Source organism: Rattus norvegicus, chromosome 11 (genome assembly GCF_021556685.1).
Source record: "Rattus norvegicus strain SHRSP/BbbUtx chromosome 11, alternate assembly SHRSP_T2T, whole genome shotgun sequence".
In the NCBI taxonomy this organism is placed as follows: Eukaryota; Metazoa; Chordata; class Mammalia; order Rodentia; family Muridae; genus Rattus; species Rattus norvegicus.
The window spans coordinates 70,418,305-70,441,084 of record NC_141544.1 but is presented as its reverse complement, the minus strand read 5'-3'; the positions used below and the strand labels follow the sequence as shown (position 1 = coordinate 70,441,084).

The 22,780-nt window shown below is 42.9% G+C and overlaps 1 protein-coding gene and 1 long non-coding RNA gene across 12 annotated transcripts in view; one reads left to right on the top strand and one right to left on the bottom strand.

Annotated features, from left to right (window-relative positions):
• The window catches only part of Gramd1c (GRAM domain containing 1C), an 85,329-nt gene that overhangs the window by 28,354 nt on the left and 34,195 nt on the right, over positions 1-22,780 (bottom strand). For 5 of the 6 annotated variants that reach the window (XM_087576605.1, XM_087576607.1, XM_087576606.1 and 2 more), the window contains 3 exons: positions 11,126-11,244; positions 7,834-7,966; positions 4,468-4,630 (listed from right to left, as the gene is read on the bottom strand). In XM_087576605.1, coding sequence (XP_087432731.1) covers positions 4,468-4,630; positions 7,834-7,966; positions 11,126-11,244 — 415 coding nt within the window. Of the gene's footprint in view, positions 1-4,467; positions 4,631-7,833; positions 7,967-11,125; positions 11,245-14,404; positions 14,820-22,780 lie in introns of those variants that run through there. The other variant, XM_087576609.1, reaches the window with a different exon arrangement.
• Positions 1,911-22,097, top strand: LOC148002601 (uncharacterized). Of its 6 annotated transcripts, none has more exons than XR_015633455.1 (5): positions 1,911-2,033; positions 2,529-2,611; positions 3,198-3,353; positions 20,769-20,842; positions 21,888-22,097. It is a non-coding gene; the product is annotated as an uncharacterized LOC148002601 (long non-coding RNA). The 6 variants fall into 6 exon arrangements; XR_015633454.1 differs by having other exon boundaries at positions 2,505-2,611; XR_015633452.1 differs by lacking the exon at positions 2,529-2,611.

Below are 22,780 nucleotides of genomic sequence, written 5' to 3'. Positions count from 1 at the left end.
GTTGTTTTGAGGATGCATAAAAATGTCCTACATAGGTAAGGATTGAGTTGGGGGAAGGGAGTCACGTTGACTCCCTCCATGAGACAGTATCATGATACTTTAACTGGTTCTGTGGGGAATATATATATATATGTGTGTGTGTGTGTGTGTGTGTGTGTGTGTGTGTGTGTGTGTGTGTGTGTGTGTATGTGGCAGGTTTTTCTCATTTTTCTATCTGTTCAAAAAACAGATCAAAGTGCTTCACTTTAGCCAGTGTGGTGATGCACATAAGATCCTAGCACACAGGGTGGGGCAGGAGGGTGAAAGGAAGCTCAAGGTCTGCCTGAGTGTAGGACTGGCTTTTCAGGACAGCCTGTCTCAACAATGAGGATGACAACAGAGCTGACCAATGCTTAGCGTGAAGAGCTCCCCATGGCGGCTCCCTCTAACCACATGGATGTCCAAACCTCCCGAGTTGGTCCACTTCCTCTAACTTTCCCCATTTTCTCCCTAGTTCGTTTCCTGCCAATGTCCTCATCATTTTACAACCTTGGGAAAATTGGAAGAAAAAAAAAAAAAAACGTAAAATTCATCACCATACTCCTTTCAAAAACCTGATGGATCTGAGATTCACTTAGGGAAAACCGTGGAAGTTATCATCTAATGATAATCTAATAAGGAAACCCCAATGTCTTAAGAACACTGGGGAAAAAAAGCATGAGATGCCCACTGCTAAACCAGGCAGGTTTTAAGGAGGTACCAATAAGAAACACAGTGTGGGGGTTGGGGATTTAGCTCAGTGGTAGAGCGCTTGCCTAGCGAGCGCAAGGCCCTGGGTTAGGTCCCCAGCTCCGGAAAAAAAGAAAAAAGAAAAAAGAAAAAAAAAAAAAAAAGAAACACAGTGTGACCGGGGCTCACGTACGGAAACTACACACAAGTTTCCGTTATTCCTAGATGTGTGTGTGTGTGTGTGTGTGTGTGTGTGTGCAGCTTTTGAGTTTCAATGTTACTTTGCTAGGAACTCAATAATGAAATGACTTTTTGAGGATGGATGATTCTTTTAAGAGTAGGTTTGAACAAAGAGAAAAATCACTCCTTGTTTTGGTGTCACTCGCATATTTGGCCACTGGGTGCCACAATGGATCTTCCTAGAGTCCTGGGTTCGGTCCTGCAGCACATGACTAATCCATACCCACTCACCCCTAACACATACCAGCAGGAGGCCTAGTAAGGCCTTGCTACTCACCATCCCCACAGACCTACTGCACTGACTTCAAGGTCGGCGTGCATAGCTTCAAGAAAGACTTCTTATAAAACCTACTGTGTAATAACCATGGGTTATGAGCACTTGGAGAAAGTTGGGAGCATTGCTCACCAGTAAGTTTTCCATAAATGTCTGGGTTTTTTTTGGGGGGGGGGGTGTATTATATTCTCAACTATTCCCTGCTTCCTCTCGCCCTAACCTCCTAGGCACGCACTAAGGAAAGAACAAGAAGGTATCTATCCACAGCCAGCAAGAGTATCCTGACCAGAGGGTGATTAAGCTAGGCCTGATCTGTGGCTTCTCCCCTACAGAACTGTAAGGAGGTACAGTGCTCTTTTCTGAGCCACGTGCTATCTGTCATAGCAGCTCATGCTGCCCGATAGAATGTGCAAGCATGGAAGGGGCGTGCCGGGCAGGCTTGGCCTATGTCGGCCCTGTCCTGTGAAGCCCAGGACAGCCCAGCAGCAGCTGCCGCTCCATGGCTGATCTTTGACTACAGAGGGTGGCTGGCCTGACACATGTGGTCATCGTCATCCTCTGCTCTGTCAGCAGCCCTGTAACCTCTGGCACACAGAGGCGGACTATCCTCTAACTTGGCCACCATTCGTGGTAATGGTGCTATTCTGGTCGCTCTGACTTGCTCTTTGCTTCGTTTTTGTCCTTCCCTATTTTATGACGGTAGGGATATCAGGAAGGAGACTCTCTGTGGAGCCTGTGCAACAATAGCGAGCGTGCAGCGAAGGCAGCATCCGGAGTGCAGCACATTCGATACCCTTGACACCGAAAGAAGGTAAAGACTCTGATTATTCATCATCGCTGGAGTCTAGCTACATGTTGGTCTTCTGAAACCAAATAATTTATCTTACTTTTTATATTTCCTTATTTAGTGTGGGGGAGGGTATATGAGCTATCACACACATACAGGGTTCAAAGGGCAATTTGCAGGAGTCAGTTTTCTCCTCCCGTTGTGTGGACTCCAGGGACTGAACTCAAGCTCTTTGGCTGCATAGCAAGCACCTTACCCACTGAGCCACCTTGCTGGCCCCATAAGCTATTTTAGATACCGTGTAGAATATTTAAATGTCATGTAGAATTGTATTAGCAGTTTTTATTTGTCAAAATTTTTTTTCAACTGTAGAATGTTCCTTTAAAAGTGACTTGATTATAGTTGTGTAGCTTGGTGCTTTTGTGGGCCTCTGAACAGAGGGAGGGAGGGCTGTTTCTTGGGAACCTTGTCCTCCTACTGGGTTGCCTCATCCAGCCTTGATATGAGGTCTGTGCCTAGTCTGACTGCAACTCGATATGCCATGTTCAACTGATATCCCTGGAAGGCCTGCCCTTTTCTGAAGAGACACGGAGACGTGGATGGTAAAGGGGGATGTGGAGGGGAGGGCGGGGAGGAGGGGAAGGGAAATGTGATCTGGATGTAATAATGAGAGAATAAATGGATAAAAAAATTTAAGTGATTTGAAAATAAGTTTAAATTTAAAAATTTTCAATATACATTGGCTCTAATAAAAGAGTTCAGAAGCGATTGTGAAGGTATGCTCATGCTTCTGCCTTCAAAGTTATCTCTAAATATTTCTCAAAAATATTCTAGATAACCAAAATCAAAAGCATGTAATGTCACCCATATGGAGTGAAATAGTAATCTTTAAGTAACATCAACAAGCTAATCTTCTAAACAGGGTTGCTTTCTAGACATTTTTACTTCCTTTGGAAGTCACACAGTAATTCAAATTAATATTTATCTCAGAATGTGACTAATTGTCTTCATAATTGTATATATACATATATACTGTGTATATATGTTAAGTCTTTGTTAAGATGGCTGTTTGTTTGTTTGTTTGTTTAATTGGTTGAGGCAGGATGTCACTATCTACCTTGGCTAGTCTAGAACTCATTATGTAGACCAAGTTAGCCTTAAAGTTACACCTGCTTCTGCTTCCCAAAGGCTTGGATTAAAGGTGTGCACCACCACACCTAGAAGATATCTCTTTGGAAAAAAGAAGAGAAAAAAGAAGTTGGGAAGTCCTGGACATGGTACTCGTGCCTTTAATCCCAGCAGTGGCAGACACAGGAGGAGCTCTGAGTTCAAAAGAACTAAAAAGTGAGTTACAGGCCTGCACCCAAGACTACACAGTGGGGGTTGGGGATTTAGCTCAGTGGTAGAGCGCTTGCCTAGTGAGCGCAAGGCCCTGGGTTCGGGAAAAAAAAAAAAGAAAAAAAAAAAAGACTACACAGTGAGAACCTATCTTTAGTAGTAGTAGTAGTACTAGTAGTAGTAGTAGTAGTAGTAATGAACAACTTGGGAAGTACTTTAAGTGAAAAGAAGATTGGAGTCAAAAGATCTTGTCCTCAATCCAGCCTCTGCACAGCTAACTCATACATGTGTTCAAACAAAACCTTCAATTTCTTATTTTTCTATAGGTGGAGGAAAGGTAGGCTAAATACAGTAACAATGGGAATATCTTACCTCCGTCTGTAGGAGAGGCATAGAGGCTTTCTAGTAAGAGATTTCTATTCCACTACCACTGCTCCATGTCCATTGCATGAAAGCCCTGTGTGTGTGTGTGTGTGTGTGTGTGTGTGTGTGTGTGTGTGTGTGTGTTATGTAAGAATGAGTGTTCAGGCACATTTGTTTCTGTGTGTATACATGTGTTCATGTGTCTGTGAAGTCCAGACAACCTTCAGTGTGGTTTCCTCAGGAGACAGACACCTTCATTGTCTGAGACCTGGTCTTGCCTCTCAGTAGGACCTGGAACATATTGATTATGAGAGACTGCCAAGCCAGTGAGACCAAAGATCTGCCTGTCCCTGCCTTCCTGATGTTGGGAGGGCAGACCAGTGCCACCATGGCTAACAAATGCTGGGTTTGTCATGTGGGTGCCAGGGGTTGAAGTCAGGTCCTTTTGCTTGCACTGAGATATTTCACCATGCCTCTCCTCCCTAGTTCTCAAAGCTTGGAATTCTAAGTCACTCTAATTGAGACTTCAAACTCCAGGCTTTGAGAGAAATAAAGATGGGTAGACTGACTAACTGGTCTCCTGTTTTCTACACACATTCATTCCTTTTCTGGTTCTCTGAATGTGAGGCTGCCACAATCAAATTCTCACTCTGCATGCACACACACACACACACACACACACACACACACACACCTAACACAAAGGTAAACATTAGAAGACATGCCTGGAATTTCGTTAAGATTTAAAATTCTTTACCTTCATCCACAGAATCTGAAGTACTGCTCTTGTCCAGAGAAAGGTACTCATTCTTATTCAAGTCCAGTGTCTTGGAGGGCACTCTGCCTAACTTCTTTTCTGAAGCTAGGGAAGGACTTTTTCTCACGTGTCTCTCACTCTGAGACCCCTCTTTTCCTAATCCCTAAGAGACAAACAATTTGGTTTAAAGGTTAAAAAAAAAACTGTTTTGAAACACAGGTTTTACAGCAAGCAGTTTAATATTAAATATGACGAGTACAGGATCGAAATGCTGCTTTTAGGATTGAATGCTACCCGGGATATGAAGGCCTTTCTGCAGTGTTCTCACACAGTGGTGAATGGCAGGCCTATGAAGAACATCGCATAAAAGGGATTCAAAGGAAGTTACCATCATGTGAGTGGTCAGAGCACAAAGGAAAGGACACAGCAGAAGACGACAATTTGGAACAATCAGTTCTTTTGGGACTGACAAGGGGAGAAACCAAACCCAGTTTAGTTTCCTTAGCCAGTGCCCACTCTCTTAAAACCAGGGACTGAAGTAGAAATGGAAAGACCATAAAAAGATAGAAGTCATTTAGGGGTGCAATGGGGAGAAGAGGTTGACCTCACAACAAGCCTGATGGTCCTACCATTAAGAGACTAAGAGACAGAGAATTAAAGTATACCAAAATATGATTAAGTATACTTCCTGGGCATGATTAATGAGAAGTCATTTTATAGTAACAGACATACTAGCGGACAGAGATAGTAACTGATGGGTATTAAATGTAAATGCCATTATTATGTTACGATTCAAATAGAACTAACTATAACCAGGAAGGTAAGTACAAAGTGTGTATTAACTATACCAAAAAAAAAAAAAATCCTCTTTGCCCCGTCTGTGTGTCCAGAGATGGAAGGGTATACAAAGCATATATCAGCCCTTCTCTTTTCTGCTCTAGACAATCCTTACCTAGATCTGAAGGGATACTCAGCCCTAGGGAGAACACAGTCAGTCGGGAAGCTGAGTGGTAAGTAGGACCCAGGACACAACTTAGTGAAGAGTTAGACTACCAGTTAGTATCCTGAGAACTGACACTTCAAGCAGCCAAAACCAGGGGTTGATATATTTGGGGATTACATGGTAGAGAGCAATATGCTTGCCTAGCGGACTCAGAACCCCTCTAAGAGCCAGGCAGAGGATCATGCTGTATCTTCTTGCTAACTAAATTTCATTTCCTATTATAGGAATATCAGTAAATACCTATATAAAAAGAATGGGGATGGAGAGACGGCTCAGTGGTTAAGTGCACAGATTGCTCTTCCAGAGGTCCTGGGTTCGATGCCCAACACCCACATAATGACTTAAAACTGTCTGTAACTCCGGTTCCAGGGGATTCAACACCTTCACAAAGACATACGTGCAGGCAAAACACTAATGCGCATAAAATAAACTAATTGTTTTAAAGGAAAAAAAAGTTAACAAATTGTTGACATTTGTATTGCTTGTATCTCCAGATAGTTTCCTGTATTTCACAAGGAATATTAATTTTATAACAATTTTCATTTAGAAAATAGTTGTTTCTGATTTTTGTTATTTTCAATTTGATGAAAATTAAAAAAAAAATCAAACAAAGTGAAAAACAGACAACATTTGCTAATCTCTAAGACCTGAGACTCTCACCCAAATACTCCTTGGGAAAAAAGGCCCAGGAGTTTGAAAAACTATGTGTACATCAACAAGAACATTGTCAATCTACTGCATTCTATTCTATCCCATTCACCACTAAGGATAGAAGACAACTTCTTTCAGGGACAGAACCAGAGGTAAGACCAACAGGCTAAGTATTCCAAGAGGGGACACATTAGACAGGGGAGATAGGAGGACTAAATGACAGATTGGAGTCCTGAGAACCCAGCCCTCAAGGTGGACTTTGGCAAATGGATAATGATTCTACAAGAAGTCCTCTATCTTGTTCCCTCCCCTGAGTATCCTACATACAAAGCTTAACTTCCAGAATGACATCTCGTGTGCAGTAGATGATCCCTAAGTGTCTCTTAGAGCGTCGCTGTGTAAAGAGTAGGCTGATGCAGAAGCATGAGGAGGGATGCTTGCTAAAGCAAGTGTAGAACTCGGGTCCTTCACATGGATAAAGCCTTTGTCAGTGTTCTCTAAACATTTACCCAGAGGAGATGCTAGGAGACCCTGAAGGGTCTAAAAAACAGAATCATTGCTAACTACACGAAGTTTTTCAATTACAACAGCCTATGGCTTTGGGACACATAATGGATGCTAGCCATTGCTCTCAGTGCCCTCACAGACACCCATTCACTTATTTCTTGGTTTAGAAATCCTATGAGGTTGTACTTTCACCTTATAGCTGAGAATGAAAGGCAAAGCTTAAGCAGTTAACTTATTGAAATATGGGGTCCGGCAGAGGCAGGCTCGGAAGCTCAAATGCTGCTCTAAAATCAGACCGATCCAGCTGCAGGCCCCAAACAGGGAAAGCTGTGTTAAGGCACTCAGCTCTTAGAAGGTGGTCTCCGAAGACCTCCTTCTTCACCAAGAAAATGGTTCATCAGAAAAAAGCGGCATGGTGTCTGTGGTGGAAAACACCCTCAATGTGCGTGGGACACGCTGCTATGCCAGAAAACAAAAGGAAACACGAGAGATTAGTGGTCAGTTTAACAAGACAGGGGAGACACACAGAGTATCAAATAACAGGAAGAGTGAGCCAAGTGTGGTGGTAAATGCCTGCAGCCCTGGACTAGGGAGAGTGAAGAAGACAGGTTTGAGGTCTTCCCAACAGACATGACAAGACCCTATCTTAAAAAAAAAAAAAATCACGACTCCAAGTGATTCCAAGTCAGTCATTTTTAAAGCTAATACACATATGGTATTTGAAAAAAAATGAAACTCTTCAGCTAATGAAGAAGCCCAGTTGGACTGTCACATTTAATGTGCTATTTAAGAAGTTTCTACTAAAAAGAAAAAAGAACTTGGTCCTCTGTGACCAAGCCTGGGCTCACAGCTCATCTCTCCCATTCGAAAGCCATTTTCTCCATCACACACACATTCCTTCCTCTTGGGGTGATTCTGCTGACTACAAGCTCCTACGTCTTGTTATATTTTAAACGGTACTCGGTGTTTTAATAGACGCTGCTCAAGGACCTGCTGGTCGCTCTGTGTCTTTGAAGAACAGCACATACTTTCCCCACGTAACCTCTGCTACTTAGAGACTTAAACTCTCTTCCCAAAATCAAGTAGCAGCCAGACATCCCAAGCTTTTGAACACTTTGGATACGTTGCATATTTGACTTGATTTGATCTTATGATTAACAGGACTCGGTGTCCGGGGTAGGCTTTAGGGAACAGCAGATACTAACTCTTTCCGGTGAGTTTCCATCCAATGACTCTGTTTCTGAAGCTCTGCTAACTGACTCGTGTGTCAAACTGATGGCCTTGGAGAACTTCTCGTCTCTTTCCCCAGAGTCATCCACGCTGCTTCTTCCTGGACTTCTGTAGGAAACACGGCATTACAGAAGCGTAAGGTCATCTCACGAAGACAGCCAGCCCTTCATGCGCCTCTCTGAGGTGTTTGCTAGTCTAACACATCTCAACAAAGAACAGATTGTTAAGCTACCCTCTTAAAGACACCAGCTGACTTTATTCTTGAAAACATAAAACATATGTTCATATGCAAATCCATACATCTGAGAAACTACTAAAAATGTAATGGAGTACAAGTAGCCCCAGCTGATCTGATGCATACATATGGCTTAAGGTTGCATTGTAAAACCACAGAGCTCCCAAGGTTTGGGAAGATGTTTGGGTTAGATGCCACTAGGCACCAGAAGGCAGTTTTACATCGTCTTACTTCTGACTTAGTCTCGACGGAGGTAACTAGGCCCTCTAGGAGGTGGAAGCTCCTCATGTCTAAATATGATAATGGCCATCAGTCAGACTGAGGCAGGACAGAAAGACAGGAAAACAAGGCCCCTTCACTCTGAGATCTGGTTTGCATTTCCTTCTAGCTGAGAGTCAAGAAACTTCAACACAAATGACAATCTCAAGACTGCTGGGCTGGCCATGAGGGCAGGTGTGGTGGGGAGCACCTTCAACCCCAGCACCTGGAGGCAGAGGCAGGGGGATCTCTGTGAGTCTAGGGACAGTCTGGTCTATAAAGGGAGTTCCAGGAGAGCCAGAGCTACACAATCCTGTTCAAAACAAAACAAAACAAAACACCTGCCCAAAAAGCTAAAAACATCACAAATAAGGATGTTCAACCAACCATCCAACCATCTGTGCTTACTCAGGATGAGAATGTTTATGGCCCGAGGCTTAACTGTGCCAGCAGTCCTCTCATCCCTAAATCTGAGCACTACACCACATGAAGTCACGTCATAGTTCCTTTCACAAAAGAAAAGTTTTTAGTAAAATAAATAAGCTCGCTTACACATTCTTATTTGATTTCTAAAACTTCACTGACTTTATCATTAAGCTTTGCGGTGAACTATACCCTTTAAACAATATAACTTATGTACGTACATTCACTGTAAAGGAAAAGACTCATGGCTCTCTTGAGAAGCCCCGCACCCTTTAGTCTTAGATGTCTTCTTTTCCCTTAAAGGTAGCTCTGTTCCCTGACTCTATTTTCGCTCCCACCATCCCCACCTTGCACTTAAATCAAGCATGGACTAGCACCTGTCTCTCTTATTACCTAACAAACCTGGTTTGCTTTCACTTGTCCTGAAATTCTTTTCTGTACTGAGGACCCAACTTTATCTATGTTCAGGCCTCTAAGAATAGTGTGGGCTCTTCAGACCCCAGTGCAGCTAACAAGCTACTTACTCCCAAGAATAACTTGTAAAAATATAGCTTTCAAATGGTCATAGTGCCAAAGACTTCCGTGGAGGACATCAGCATAGGAACTCAATCGTGGCTGGAACCTAGAGGCAAGAGCTGATGCAAAGGCTGTAGAGGGGAGCTGCTTATTGGCTTGCTCCCGTGGCTTACTCAGCCTACTTTCTTGTAGAACCCAGGACCACCAACCTAGGGATGGCACCACCCACTCTGGCATGGGCCCTCCCCCCATCAATCACTAATCAGGCAAATGCCTTACAGCTGGCTCTTATGAGGGAATCTTCTCAGCTAAAGTTTCCTCCTCTCTGATGACTCTAGCTTGGGTCAAGTGGGCATAAAATTAATCAGCACAAGCCCTATTTAACTCTGCCCAAATAACGATTAGTAGGTCTGCGACCAGCTCCCTCCTGGATAGGCAGATTGATGGGGCTTCGTAGCTCACTAGTTAAGTATGGAGATCCCAAGAGCTCAAGGAGGATGGAGGTTAGAGGGGAAAGGAGAGGGGAAAGGAAAGGAGAGAATGCAAGAATGAGAACAGAGACAAAGAGTACAGAGAGCTGAGGCAACAAAGGTTTGAAGCAGACTTGCGGTTTCCAGAGGGAGGAGCAGCGAGGGAGAGCTGGGCACCAGGATCCTGCTCGACATTTTCTTACAAAATAGTCACCAGGAGAAGACAAGACAGCTTTACTGGTGACCTCAAACGTGTGTGAGATACTCGTCAAAATATGTATTCTTTCCTGCTTCTGAGGCTACAAAGTTCAAAAGTTGGCAGAGACCTTGAAGGCCTCCGAATCTAATTGCCTCGTGTTCATAGATGGGGAAACGTCCAAAGGTTTGACTGAGATATCCCAGCTACAAAGCACAATCCAGATCTTATTGACTACACCCCAAGGCTCTCTGCGTTAGTAAACTGACTTTCTACACCGTTTCCGTACCTAAGGACTACTAGTAAACTTTATAATGATAGCAGCCAAAGGAAAAATGTGAACTTCACAGGAAAGTTATAAAATATGCATGTGCAGCCGTGTGAAAAAGAGACTATAAAATATTGATATAAACGGAGACAACATAGGTTGGAGCAGCAGAATAGAAGACTGCCCAGAGGAGGAAAGCATCTGTGTGTGCATGAAGACTTTCGACATATTTGCATTGTAAGATTTGGAGAGATGGCTCAGCCATTGTCCCCTAGGCTCCCAACCAAAGCGGCAAGATTTGGTCCTTGGATCTTGGCTTCTCTCACTTAGCATAATGTTTGCTCCAGAGTTTTGATGTATTACCTCTGTTTATTGAGGCTACGGCCTCGATTAACATTGATAAGGCACATTTTTTTAATTTCAACAGTTAGTAAAATGCTCACACTTCTTAATGATTGGCTGTCAAAATAATCTCTCTCCTAATTTCTTTATGACACTGTAGCAGCGCATGGCCTTACCATTGCTTGCATTCCCAAAGCACTGTCAGCTCCTCTGACTAATGTGCTCAGTATTTACTGAGTGCTAGGTTCATGTCACTGTGCTAGAGAGCCTTTGAGGAAAAGTCCTGAAACCACCTTACCCCTCAAATTGCTCTAGTGTCTCCTGTGAGCTCAGAGATCACAGCCCCTGCTCCAGATCCTCCATTAAAAGGCTTTCTAGAAGCAAATGCTAACATTTCTTCAAATCCCACAAGTGCTTACCAACTAAGCAAATGACTCTCTTCTCTCCCAACTTGCCCTCTACCAACAAGAGGGCAAACCGAACCAAATGAAGAGTTCACAGAAACTCAGAATTGAAACGGTCATAGTGCACGCTGACGTTCTAAGTTGCCTCACTGTACCTTGGCTGCACGTTTTCTTCAATTGATAGCGACAAGTGTTCCATTTCTTCAGCGTTTAATCCTAGTTCGGTGCCATAGTTCTGCTGGAGCAATTGCCAGAACTCCTGTCTGGTCAGGCTCTAAGATGACAGAAATACTGCGTGACCATTGGAAAATACCACAGATAACATAACTAATTCAAAGCACAAAGGCCAAAGTCAAAGGAGCCGTGGCACAGACAGTCAAGGTGTGACTCTGATAGGTCCTGGTCTATTTGTCTCCCTAGTTTCTAAAAAAAAAAAAAAATGGATTAATGGGGGCTGGACGCATTAGCTTAATGGTTGAGAACTGCATACTCTCCACAAGGCTCTGAGCTCAATCCCCAGCGCTGAGAAAGAAAGGTTAAGTATGCTCATGTGATGAGATAACACAAGAGAGCTGGAGGGGAAGTTCATGGATAAGAGCACTCCCTGCTCTTCTAGAGGACCTGGGTTTGATTCCCAGCACCTGCACGGTGCCTCACAACCATCTGTAACTCCAGTTCCAGGGGATCTTCTGCCCAGCTCAGGCACACGAGTGGTACACAGACCTACGTGTAAAGATAAATCAGCAAATAGAGGGTTAAATAGATAAACAGATAAATCATTTCTCCCCCGAGATAGGGTTTAATCGTTCTCCAGGCTGATTGCGGACTCAGCTATTCTCCGAAGTCATTGAAACTAAAAGGCACATCCCACTTAGAAATCCGCGATTTTTCCAAGTGGCTATTGTATTTAAGTACACTTAGGTAAAGATGTTTAAAGTGGCTTTTTTTTCTATAAAAGTAACTTACTTATCATTTCTGGTAATTACTGATCTGAGATCCACACAACCTACAATCAAAATTCGGAGTCGTCCTAAATGTCAACTCAGAACCAAAACTTTTAATATTGTATCTGAATATTTTAAGCATTTTTAGGACTTAGTACACCAATGAGTTCTAAATTACATTTTCCTAAAATATAAAATGCAAGAAAATAATCTCAGAATACTAATTTACTTTTAATAAAGTCCAGGTCGCTTTCTTTATAAACAGCATATCAGTGGTAAAATCCCCAAATACAGCAGAGAACTAGATCCGTGGGTAAGAGTGCCTGCTGCTCCATCAAAGGGCCGGTGTCCACACAGCTCCCACATTGGGCAAGTCACAAACACCTATAACTCCAAAGATTCTGACACACCCACCTACTGGATTCCATTGGCATTGAGCGCGGACACACACACACACACACACACACACTTTTAAAAAACCTTAATAACCACATAAAGCAAGTTGTAAACTATTTGAGAAAATAACATCATATTATAGTAACAGACTGGTTTCTAGGAGCCTTACAATTAATTATATGATTAAGCAAGTCAAGAGAGAGACTGTGTGGTACTGAAGCAACTGTCAACAAGATCTTCCATCCATTCCACAGTTCTTTATTAGGAACGAAATGTGTGGCACTGCACTAGGTCCTAGGGGTATAAAAAGAATCTCTGTATTAAGTACTGGGATGGCTTGTAGATGCGTGACCCAGGGAGTGGTCTTGTTGGAGTAGGGGTGTCACTGTGGGAGTGGGCTGAAGACCCTCACCCTAGCTGCCTGAAGTTAGCCTTCCACTAGCAGCCTTCAGATGAAGATGTAGAACTGTCACCTGCACCATGCCTGCCTGGATGTTGCCTTGCTCCTGCTTTGATGATAATGGACTGAACCTGTAAGGCAGCCCCAATTAAATGCTGTCCTTATGGTGTCTGTTCACGGCAGTAAAACCCTAAGACAAGTACTTATATTTGAAGTGATATAGGGCACTCTTAAATAAGATACACATGACCGTGTGCTAAAGGGCTGGTAGACTTCGTGGGATAGGGAAGTGCAAGAGGAGGAGATATTATTGATGACCAGGGTTGCCAGACAAGGTTCCACAGTGGAGATGGGCTTCTGGGTAAGCTGGAGGAAAGATGGATGTGGGGAAGGAAAATTAAAAGAGATAGGAAAGGCAACCAACACATACAGAGGGAATAGATGGATGGAAATAATATTAGTTATGAAGCCAGTAAGTCATCTGTTAGCCCAATTAGAGAAATGTTCAAAGTTAGGAAGTAGAATGTAAAAATATACAATGGAGGTCAAATTAGAAATTCCCTGAATTCAGCTACAGCAAACATCACCTCCTCTCCCCTCCCCCCAGGAGCAGCCGTGTGTCCTTGTTTGACTAGATGACTCCCATTACAGTTCATGGGACCAGGGAGTGTAAAAGGAGAGCATCTGTTCTTGCAACCGCTATATCCCAGTTTGCCAAGCCCAGAGGACCAGACGACCACAGTGAGAGTTGATGACAATTCAGGTGTCATTGTCCACATTTCAAAAGGTCAAAAATATCCGAATACCTTAACTACAGGAGTTCAGCTAAGAAAAACAGGCCTCTTTGCTTCGAGCTAAACATATTAACATAGAGTGGAAATCTTGGGTTGGAGAACCCTAACTGAAAATCACACGTGTAGAAAACAAATTCTGTAATGTTCTCTATTTCCTAGAGCTGTCCTTTTAGTGGATGAAGTCTTATCCAGAGAAAAGGCCCATTAGTGACAGTTAAGGAAACCCCTGTCCTTGGTCCTAAAGGAACTTGCCTTCTGCCCCTAGAGACGCCCGAGTGGATTCTATTTTCATAACAATAATTCATACTACCTACGAATTAACTAAGCTTTCCAGAGACACCATCCTTGGAACCGTTTTCATTTCACAGAAGGATGGTTAGTTAGCTTTACCAAAAGAAGTCAGTTTTTCAGCGCAATCGTGTTAGATTGTTAACGTTTCACAAAAACTTTGTTTGAAATAATAGATGTTTCTGAAGATTAAAAACTAAGGCAAACAAACGACTTGGTGGTGAGCACTCAGCCTCCTAACGGTAAAAGACGTGCAACTGGCGAGCAAAACACTGAGAACAAAATGCCATTTAAGTTAATTAGCAAGATAATTTCAACATACATTTTCATCCATTAGTTAAATGTAAACACATAATTGGTTAATGGAAAACAAAACAAAACTCATTTAATTCACGGTGTCGTAGATTTGCTAATTTGATAAAAATGACGATTTCTGCAAGGTCGTCCAGCTGTCACAGAAAAAAAAAATATTTACAATCACGCTGTTCAAACATGCCAGCCTGGTAGAAGCGACTTTTTCAGTATTTAGCAGCCGATCCTTTAAAAAAAAAGAAAAGAAAGGAAAGGAAAAGAAAAGGACCCACATGTTATATGTGAAAGCCGACCACCTACCTGCAAAGGTGCGGAGAGCGGCTCTGGGTTCAGCCTGCAGATACTTGAGCAAAATAAAGACGGACCAAGCAGTAATCAGATAGGAGTCAAAAGTCAGCAGATCAATTTCTGGCCCAGAAGCTTTGTATCCTAAGTACTCTATAAAGTCTTTATCCACAGGAGAGCTTCAAAGCTTTGATAACAGCCAGGCAAACTCGCTACTTCAATGTCCCACTCTGTTCTGAGGCACTTGGCCGTGTAAAAGCCAGGTTCCAGCTCTGTTTGAAGCTTCAGCTGCCGCTTCCTGGTTCTGAGCACCAGCCCTCTTTCCTAGGGGCCGGTCAGGCTGCGGAGGGAGCCAGAGTCACACCTCACTCTACAGGTTCCTAAGCCACGCCCACTGGACAGGTTCCTAAGCCACGCCCACTGGAAGAGGCTAGGTAAACAATGTTTTATTAAAGGGACGGTTCCTAATTTCTTCTACTATACACACAGATGCAAATGAAAAGATCTTAGGTGTGCTCAATTGATGTAAAATGCCTGCTGAAATATTATTTTAACCCCACATGAAAATTAACTATGTTAAAACTTAAACCACTTCCCCGTGACAACAGTTTTTAATTCGACTCTATCAAGTCGTTAATATCTGTTCTTATTCCACTTCAGCACTGACAGGTATTCTCATCAGACTCCTGTCTTTACAGCTAGCATAGATCCTCCTGAGTACCCTAAATGGAATATTGGGGAGTAGCCAGAAGAGTCAGCTCTTCCGGTAAGGCATTCAGCATGTCTTTCGTCACGCCAAAGTTTAAGGTGACGTCTTCATTACTCGATGATTCTTTCCCTTGAAAATATCTCTGGCTTTAGTTCATTCTGAATGATTTCCTGGCAGAGTTATAACAGATAGGACACAGAGTCTCATCTACCAATTCTAACTTTTCCCAAAGAGAAATGTTTTAAATGAGAAATCAAACTTGCCCTAATTTCTAGCAGTTCTCACTGTTAATTTAGTGAAGTGTACAGACAGGTCTAATGTTGCTTGAAGGACTACTGAGACCAGCTTTTGAGAATACTAACGTCTGATGGCTTCACCAGAGTGACCCTGAAGAATCCCACACCATCCTGTCAACCCGGTGTGGGTAGCACACACCTTTAATCCCAGCATTCAGGAGGCAGAGGCAAACGGATCTCGAAGTCTACATAGGGACATGTGGTGAGTTCTAGGACAGTTAGAGCTACTTAATAAAAAGATCCTATCGAGAGAGAGACAGAGAGAGAGAGAGAGAGAGAGAGAGAGAGACAGAGAGAGAGAGAGAGAGACAGAGAGAGAGAGAGAGACAGAGAGAGAGAGAAAGAAAGAGAGAAAGAGAGAGAGAGGAGGGAGAAGGAAGACAGAATCACTCCTTCCTGGGAAGGAGGCATACTAAAGGCCAGCTTCCACAGTGAAACATTATTATACTACTAGATTCTCATTAGTTGAAACTGTAGGTATAAATATTTCCTCTGCTGACCAATTAACTGAGGGAACGTTTATCTGTAATTGGGGTTCATGTACCTCTTTGACTAACTACAAAAGGCATTTGGGAAAAAAGTTGGACCCTGAAGAAAGCCCAAGTGTCAATGCAGAAGAGGAAGAGGGATGGACGGCAAAAAGGTTAAGGGAAAGAACAGAGTTAAGGGGAAAATCCAGTTTCCTCATGGAGGAAGACGACAAAGGTGCCAAACACTGTCAAAAGGTAAAGCGAGATGAGCATGTGGTCAGCAATGTATGGCGAATGCCAGCATCTAGAGAATGAGGCCACCTGGCACTCAGGTCACGGAGATGAAGTATGTATGCTGTGAGGCTGGAGGAAGGGCATAGTCACGGGGAGCACTGTGTGTCAGGCTGAATCACACGGCCTTTGCACTGTGGAACATAACCTCGTGGGTTCAGGCAGAAAAGGAATGATGCAACAGCCCTGCTCCCAAAAGTCGCCTTTGAAACTCCACCCAACAACCTCAGGACAGATTAGTGTTGGAAAGAACCATCTGGGTGAATGATATGACCTTGACGACAGTAGACACCATTGGCATAGAAGAAACAGGGGTTTGACCTTGGTTCTGGCTTAGATAGCTGGGCTGAAGATAGGTGGAGTGGTTGTCAACCAAAAGGATGATGATGATGGTGATGATGATAATGACAATGATAGGAACAATTTAGAAATACGTTATTTTTGCCCTGCAAGCTATTGTGGAGCAAATATCATTAAAATTGTAATGTTGGTGTCTTTTTCATAAGGCAGATTTAAATTCTGCATTTATTAGATTTAGACCACGGACAGAGTCCAGTAACTGCAGAGCAGCCTCAGCTCTGCCAAGCTCCTGGGCTTGGGTTGAGGCAGGCTGAGCTCAGTGAGACATGCTCACACATTGTGGATGCCCATTTAGCTGGAAATGCCTCGAGCATCACAGGGATGCATTTCCTAGAGATTAGAAAGCTTCCTGCCTGCCGCTCCAGTAGAGTCAAGCGGTCACCAGAAAGTCAATGACGAGTGTGACTGAGCAAAGGAAGGTGGCTTTCAGGAACAACTTGCTGATAGTCCTTCTCTGCCTCACCTTCTTATGTCTGTGCCGATCAAAGTCGGCCTGTGTGCCCTTCTTTTCAACCCTGTGGTCTTGGTCTTTGTCTAAAGAAGCCTCTGGCAGGCTAACACGTCGTTCTTTCTTTATACGCACACAGTGATTTATTCTGTCTGTTGTCTTTAAACTCTCTCCTTTCCCAACACACTGGCAGATAAGACTCTCCCCTACAACCATTCTAGTAGGTGAGTCTCAAAACAGAATCCACAGTGACAAAGCAGAGCTCAAGGACATTTAAACAGCTCCCCTCGACACCTGATGCCCACGTGTAAGAACTTGAACTACCTAATAAGGCTGAAAGTCATACTGTCTACGCCTTAAACTTTTACTTGATTGCAGATTTCTGCTCTGGAGGTACTGGACCTTAAACCTGGTTTTTAGAATGCACCTTTTAGCTTTTTACACTTTGGATGATGTACTATCTGTTTGAACAGGTGTGTGTGTGTGTGTGTGTGCGCAACCGCTGTCCTGGAAAGACAGTACAAAAGAAAGCCTGATTATCTGTGACTTCTACCTATACAATGGTGATCCTAAATCCTATGATGAAATAATGTAAGAATAAATTTCAACTGAGCTTTAACAGCAGAACCTCTGATTGTTAGTCCCCGTGATTACTGACAGCCATGTGTATGTTTACACATATATAGATGCATCTGTCTTATTAATTCAACTACTTAGAAACTATACTTTCTTTATACTTCGTGATTTTTGACATAATTTCCCTGTATAATTAGAAAGCCAAAAACAAGTTAAGCTCCCTCCCTGCTGCCTGTAGATCAGGATGTAAAGTTCTCGGCTCCAGGGCTACGCCTGTCTGCATGCCACCATGCTCCCCACAGTGACAAAAATGGGCTAAGCCTCTGAAACTCTAAGTATAGTCTTCACTATTCATCAAGAAAACTTTGCCACAGGTGGGGACTGCTACAGAAAACCACAACCAATCGAAATGCGGAGTCGTGGAGCTCAGGCCCAGTGGCTACATCTAGAAAACACCCCACACCTAAGGCTTAGGGAACATTGCAGAAGAAGAAGCAGAAAGATTATTAAAGCCAGAGGATCAGAGAACTTGCTGTGAGATTGTGTCTCTTTGTAATATTGTAAACTATACCAGTGAAGTTTCATTAACATGCCTGCCCGAATGTGAGCTAAACCCACAGGACACCGACAAACAAGCCAAACCACCAGGGGAGAGCCCATGACCCCTCCGCCCTACAGAGAACTCAAGCAACTGAGTGAAGCTGGGAGGGGAGAAGCTTGTCCTTAGCAGGGAAGAACACACTGGCTGTGCAGTGACAGCCAACCCTGAAAGCATATATGCAAGTGATACTATAGGGACTCAACAGGTTTTACATGGGACTATGGATGTATATACAAATACATGTATGCATGCAATAACAGTTGATGGGTAATGAAGCCATCAAGGAAGGAGGGTGGAGAGGGTTATATGGGAGGGCGTGGAGAAAGCAAAGGGAAGGGAGAAATGTTGGCATTAAAATGCAACCTCAAAGCTAAACAAGAAAATAGAAACAAATGAATTAAATATATATAAATTAGGGTGACCCCTTAATGGTTCTGAAACAAAATTTGTCTTTTTTTTTTCTTCCTATTTGGCCTTCTCCTTGAAGAAAAATAATTACAGTAAATTATTAATTAGGGATACCTTATATTCAAATGCCAAATCCTTATAATTGTAATAAATTAAGATACTTAGAATGTATTTACTGAGTATCTGATACATGTCACATATAACTTACTACTCAATCTGGCATACTGTAGAGAGCAAGGAGACACAGCTGATATCCTGGCTCTCACGGATATGTAGGGCCTGACAGGGGAGACTATCTGCAGTTACTGGAGATGCACGTCACCGGCTATGTGGTAACGCTGAGCTTTGTCACTGACTACATGGCAGTGATGGAGACAGACATGGCCTTTGTCCTCCAGGTGTTTATAGCCCAAGCAAGGAGAACGAAAACAAAACAACAAATTGTGGTTGCAGCCAGTGTTGTAAAGGGGAAAAGCAAAATGGAAGCAAAGGTGACGGTTACTTCAGGTTCATTAAGAAGACTGGGAACAAGGCGTGGGAAATCAGAGACCGAAAGTCGCAGACCATATTTGAAGACTACTGGACACACAAAAGTAGAACATTTAAGAGAACACATTTTTGAGCCATAGGACCCAGATTGTGAGTCCCTATGTAAACGTTTGAGGCAATAGTTGTTAAGCAAGAGGCAAAAATAGTGGCAAAGTCCCCTTTACCCCCCCACACACACACACACGCACGCACGCACGCACGCACAGTAAAAATAAAGTCACAAAAACAAGCCGGTTGCAGGCACATATTTTAAAAGCCCAACTTTGGTGGTGATATTGTTGAGGCTTGGACAAACTGTCTCTGGGAAGGGCCATATAGTAAATATATGCTTGGTGAGTCATATGGTCTCTGTTGCAAGTGCTCAACTCCGCTGGTGTCATGTGAAAACATAAACAAATGACAATGGCTGCTTTCCAATAAAACTTTATTTATGGGCACTGAACTTAGAATTTCATATGATTGACAAGTATCAAGAAGTGTTATTCTTTTGTGTGGTGTATATATGTGGGTACATGCACGCACACAAGCACATATGACCTCGTGTGCTCTTGTGTGTGTGCTCAAAAGCACACACACACACACACACACACACACACACCTAAAAAAATGTAAAATCAATTAGGCATGGTGGCACATGGAGGCAAAGGCAGGAGGATTACGAATTCAAGGCTAACCTGATCTGCAAAGTGAGCCACTGTCTAAAAAAACCAAACCAGAAACCTGCAGGAGGGAGGATTGGCTGGCTGGCTCCAGTATGGGATGTGGGCCGGTTTGAAGGAGCTGAAGTTGGGGTGGAGAAGAGCCTGGTCTTTTTAAACTATGGTTGCATGGTTCACTACAAAAGCTGGGGAAAGCATTGTCTGCATCACAAGACTGCTGCTGCTGTAAGTCCCGGGAGCTTGGCGCGCTGGTTAGACATGCCAAGCAAGGCTAGTGAGGGCAAAGGCTGTAGAAACTGAAGTGCTGTAAATCACTTCACACACGAGCAGGCTGATGGACAAAGACCAGACACTGAAGACTCCTGTCAGGAGTTAATCCTGGAGGTACACCATCCTTTCATATGTAGTGTAACAGAGGAGTCTTATGGGTTGGAAAACAATAGTTCTATTAAAGACATTTTTTCTTCTTTCTTTCAATGAGAGATCTCATGTGCCCCAGGTTGGTCTAGAATTTGCTACGTAGCTGAGGATGACCATAAACTTCTGATGCTATTTATCAGGATCACGGATTCTCCATATTCTGTATATACTAGACTTGCCCTCTACTACTGAGCTACACTTACAGCTCTACAAATGCTCTTTCAAAGGCAGTAGTATGAGTCTAGCTCTTTCCTTTTTTTTTTTCCTGCAGACTTTGCTGGAAAAATAAATAAAACGAATGCAAAAGCATGCTGTTTAAAACATAATTTGGTCAAATAAAAATGTTTCTATAAACCAGGTGTGTCGGCACAGACCTTTATTTAGTCCTAGCACTCAGAAAGCAGAGATAGCCTGGTCTACGTATCACTGTGTTCTAGAACAGCCAGGCTATGTAGAGAGCCCTGGCCTCACAAAAACAAAACAAACAAAAACCAAATCTTTCTTTCAAATCAATTTGTTTTTAAAGTTTTCTCACTCAAGAAGTAAACAAAATTTGCATATTTATATTTAGCAATGTTTCTTTGTGTTTTAGAGTATTACACAAGATCAACAAGTCGAGAGCCAGATGCGCTGGCACATACCTTTATAAGCACTTGGGAGGCAGAGGTAGGAGGATCTCTGTGAGTTCAGGCCAATGCCACGGTACAGTACTGCAATAAGTCCTTGCCTCAATAAAATGAAAACAGATCTAACTAATGTACCTTTTATCAATAAAAACAACCAAAGACCGAAAGCAAGCCCAAGGTTTTAGTTTGGGTTACTGTGATAATGACCGTGACAAAGTCAACTTGGGGAGAGAAGAGTTGATTTCATTTTATAGCACTCAGGTCAAACACCATCCCTGAGGTCAGTGAGGGTAGAAACTCAACAGAGCATATATATATATATATATGAGACAGAATCTCTCACTGAACCTTGGAGCTCAAAGCAAAGACTGGCTCTGACTAGCAAATGCCAGGGTGCCCCTGTCTCAGCCTCCTTAGCAATGGGATTCTTGGTGTACATTGTACTCCTGTTTTTATCTGGGTGCTAAGAGTCCAAACCTAGGTCCTCAAGCTTGCTCAGCCCGCCCTCTGTCCATTGAGCCATCTCTCCAACCCTATCTCTAGTTTCTATTCTAAGGAACTCCTACAGTCTTTAAGGTTCCAGAGCTGGGAAGATACCACGGTGGTTAAGGGCATTGAACTGCTCTTGCAGAGGAGCTGGATTCAGTTCCCATCACCCACATGGTAGTTCACAGCTACCTGTAACTCCATTTCCAGGGGATCTGGTATCCAATTCTGGCCCCTACAAGTGTCTGCACGTTTGTGGTACACACACATTCGTACAGATTCACATATGTATTCGCATACGTTTTAAGAAATAAACTTGGAGTGGCTAGAGAGATGGCTCAGCAGGTAAGAGCACTGGCTGTTCTTGCAGAGGGCCTTGATATCCAACCCCCGAAGGGTAGCTTACAGCCATCAGTTCCAGGGGATCCATTGCCCTCTTCTAGCCTCCAAGGGCACCAGACATGCATCCGGTACACAGATGTACATGCAGGCACAACACCCATACATTTAAAATAAAATACTTTAAAAGATTCTAATTAAGACAGTTTTATGTAGTATTTAATATACACATCTAAGCATTGTTTCTTGAATCATTACAGAGCAGAAATGGCTATTGTTACTAAATGAGAGTTTACGTGTCTAGTGCTAAGAACAACGTGATCAAGAGGTTTGACAAGTTCAAGTAATATGAAGATGGTGGCTCTCTCCAAACACGTGAACCAAGAATACAGAAGGCATCATATGTGTGTGTGCGCGCGCGCACACACACACACACACACGTACACAATAAATCTTAAGCTTTAAAACTGTGTCTCTCTTTAGTCTTAGTTCCATTTTGGTTTGGGTTTCTTTTTCCTTGCTTTGTTGAGATGTTGTCTTCCTAAATATAACCCAGGCTGGCCCTGAACTCTCAGATCTCCTGCCTTGGCCTCCCAAGCATCATACTCGTAGGCATGCTACTACCTCAGCTCTCCTTTCTCTACATAGATATGGTTAAAGTTTGTTATCTTTAATATTTCCCAAGAAAACTTTTCATTTTATTGATGTCATTTTGCTGTTCTTAATGACTTTCTCTGTCCCAATGATCCTTCTTTCTTTGCTCCTGTTTATACAGAGTTTATTTGCTCTCCTTTTTCTAATTTCATAAAGCCAAAAGGGAGGTCTGTCATGGATTCAAGATCCGCCCTTTTAAAAAATATATAACAAGTGTTTACAGCTATGACTTCTCCTCTAAATGCTGCTTTGTCCTTCTCCGGTGAGAGTTGGTGTTACTTTGTTTTCACTTGGCTCATGAAAGGATTTGTTTTATAATTTCCCTGCTATTTAAGGTTGCAATCTACCGTGTCCAGATAGCTCCTCAGAGCTTGGCACAAAATGTAGGACTCCATTTTCCAACAGGGCCACCTCCTCCTCTTGACTTTTATCTGGGGAGCATGACCCCTACACCCTCTACCTGAGGAAGGTTATGTAGTCCTTGGCAAACTTACAGAGT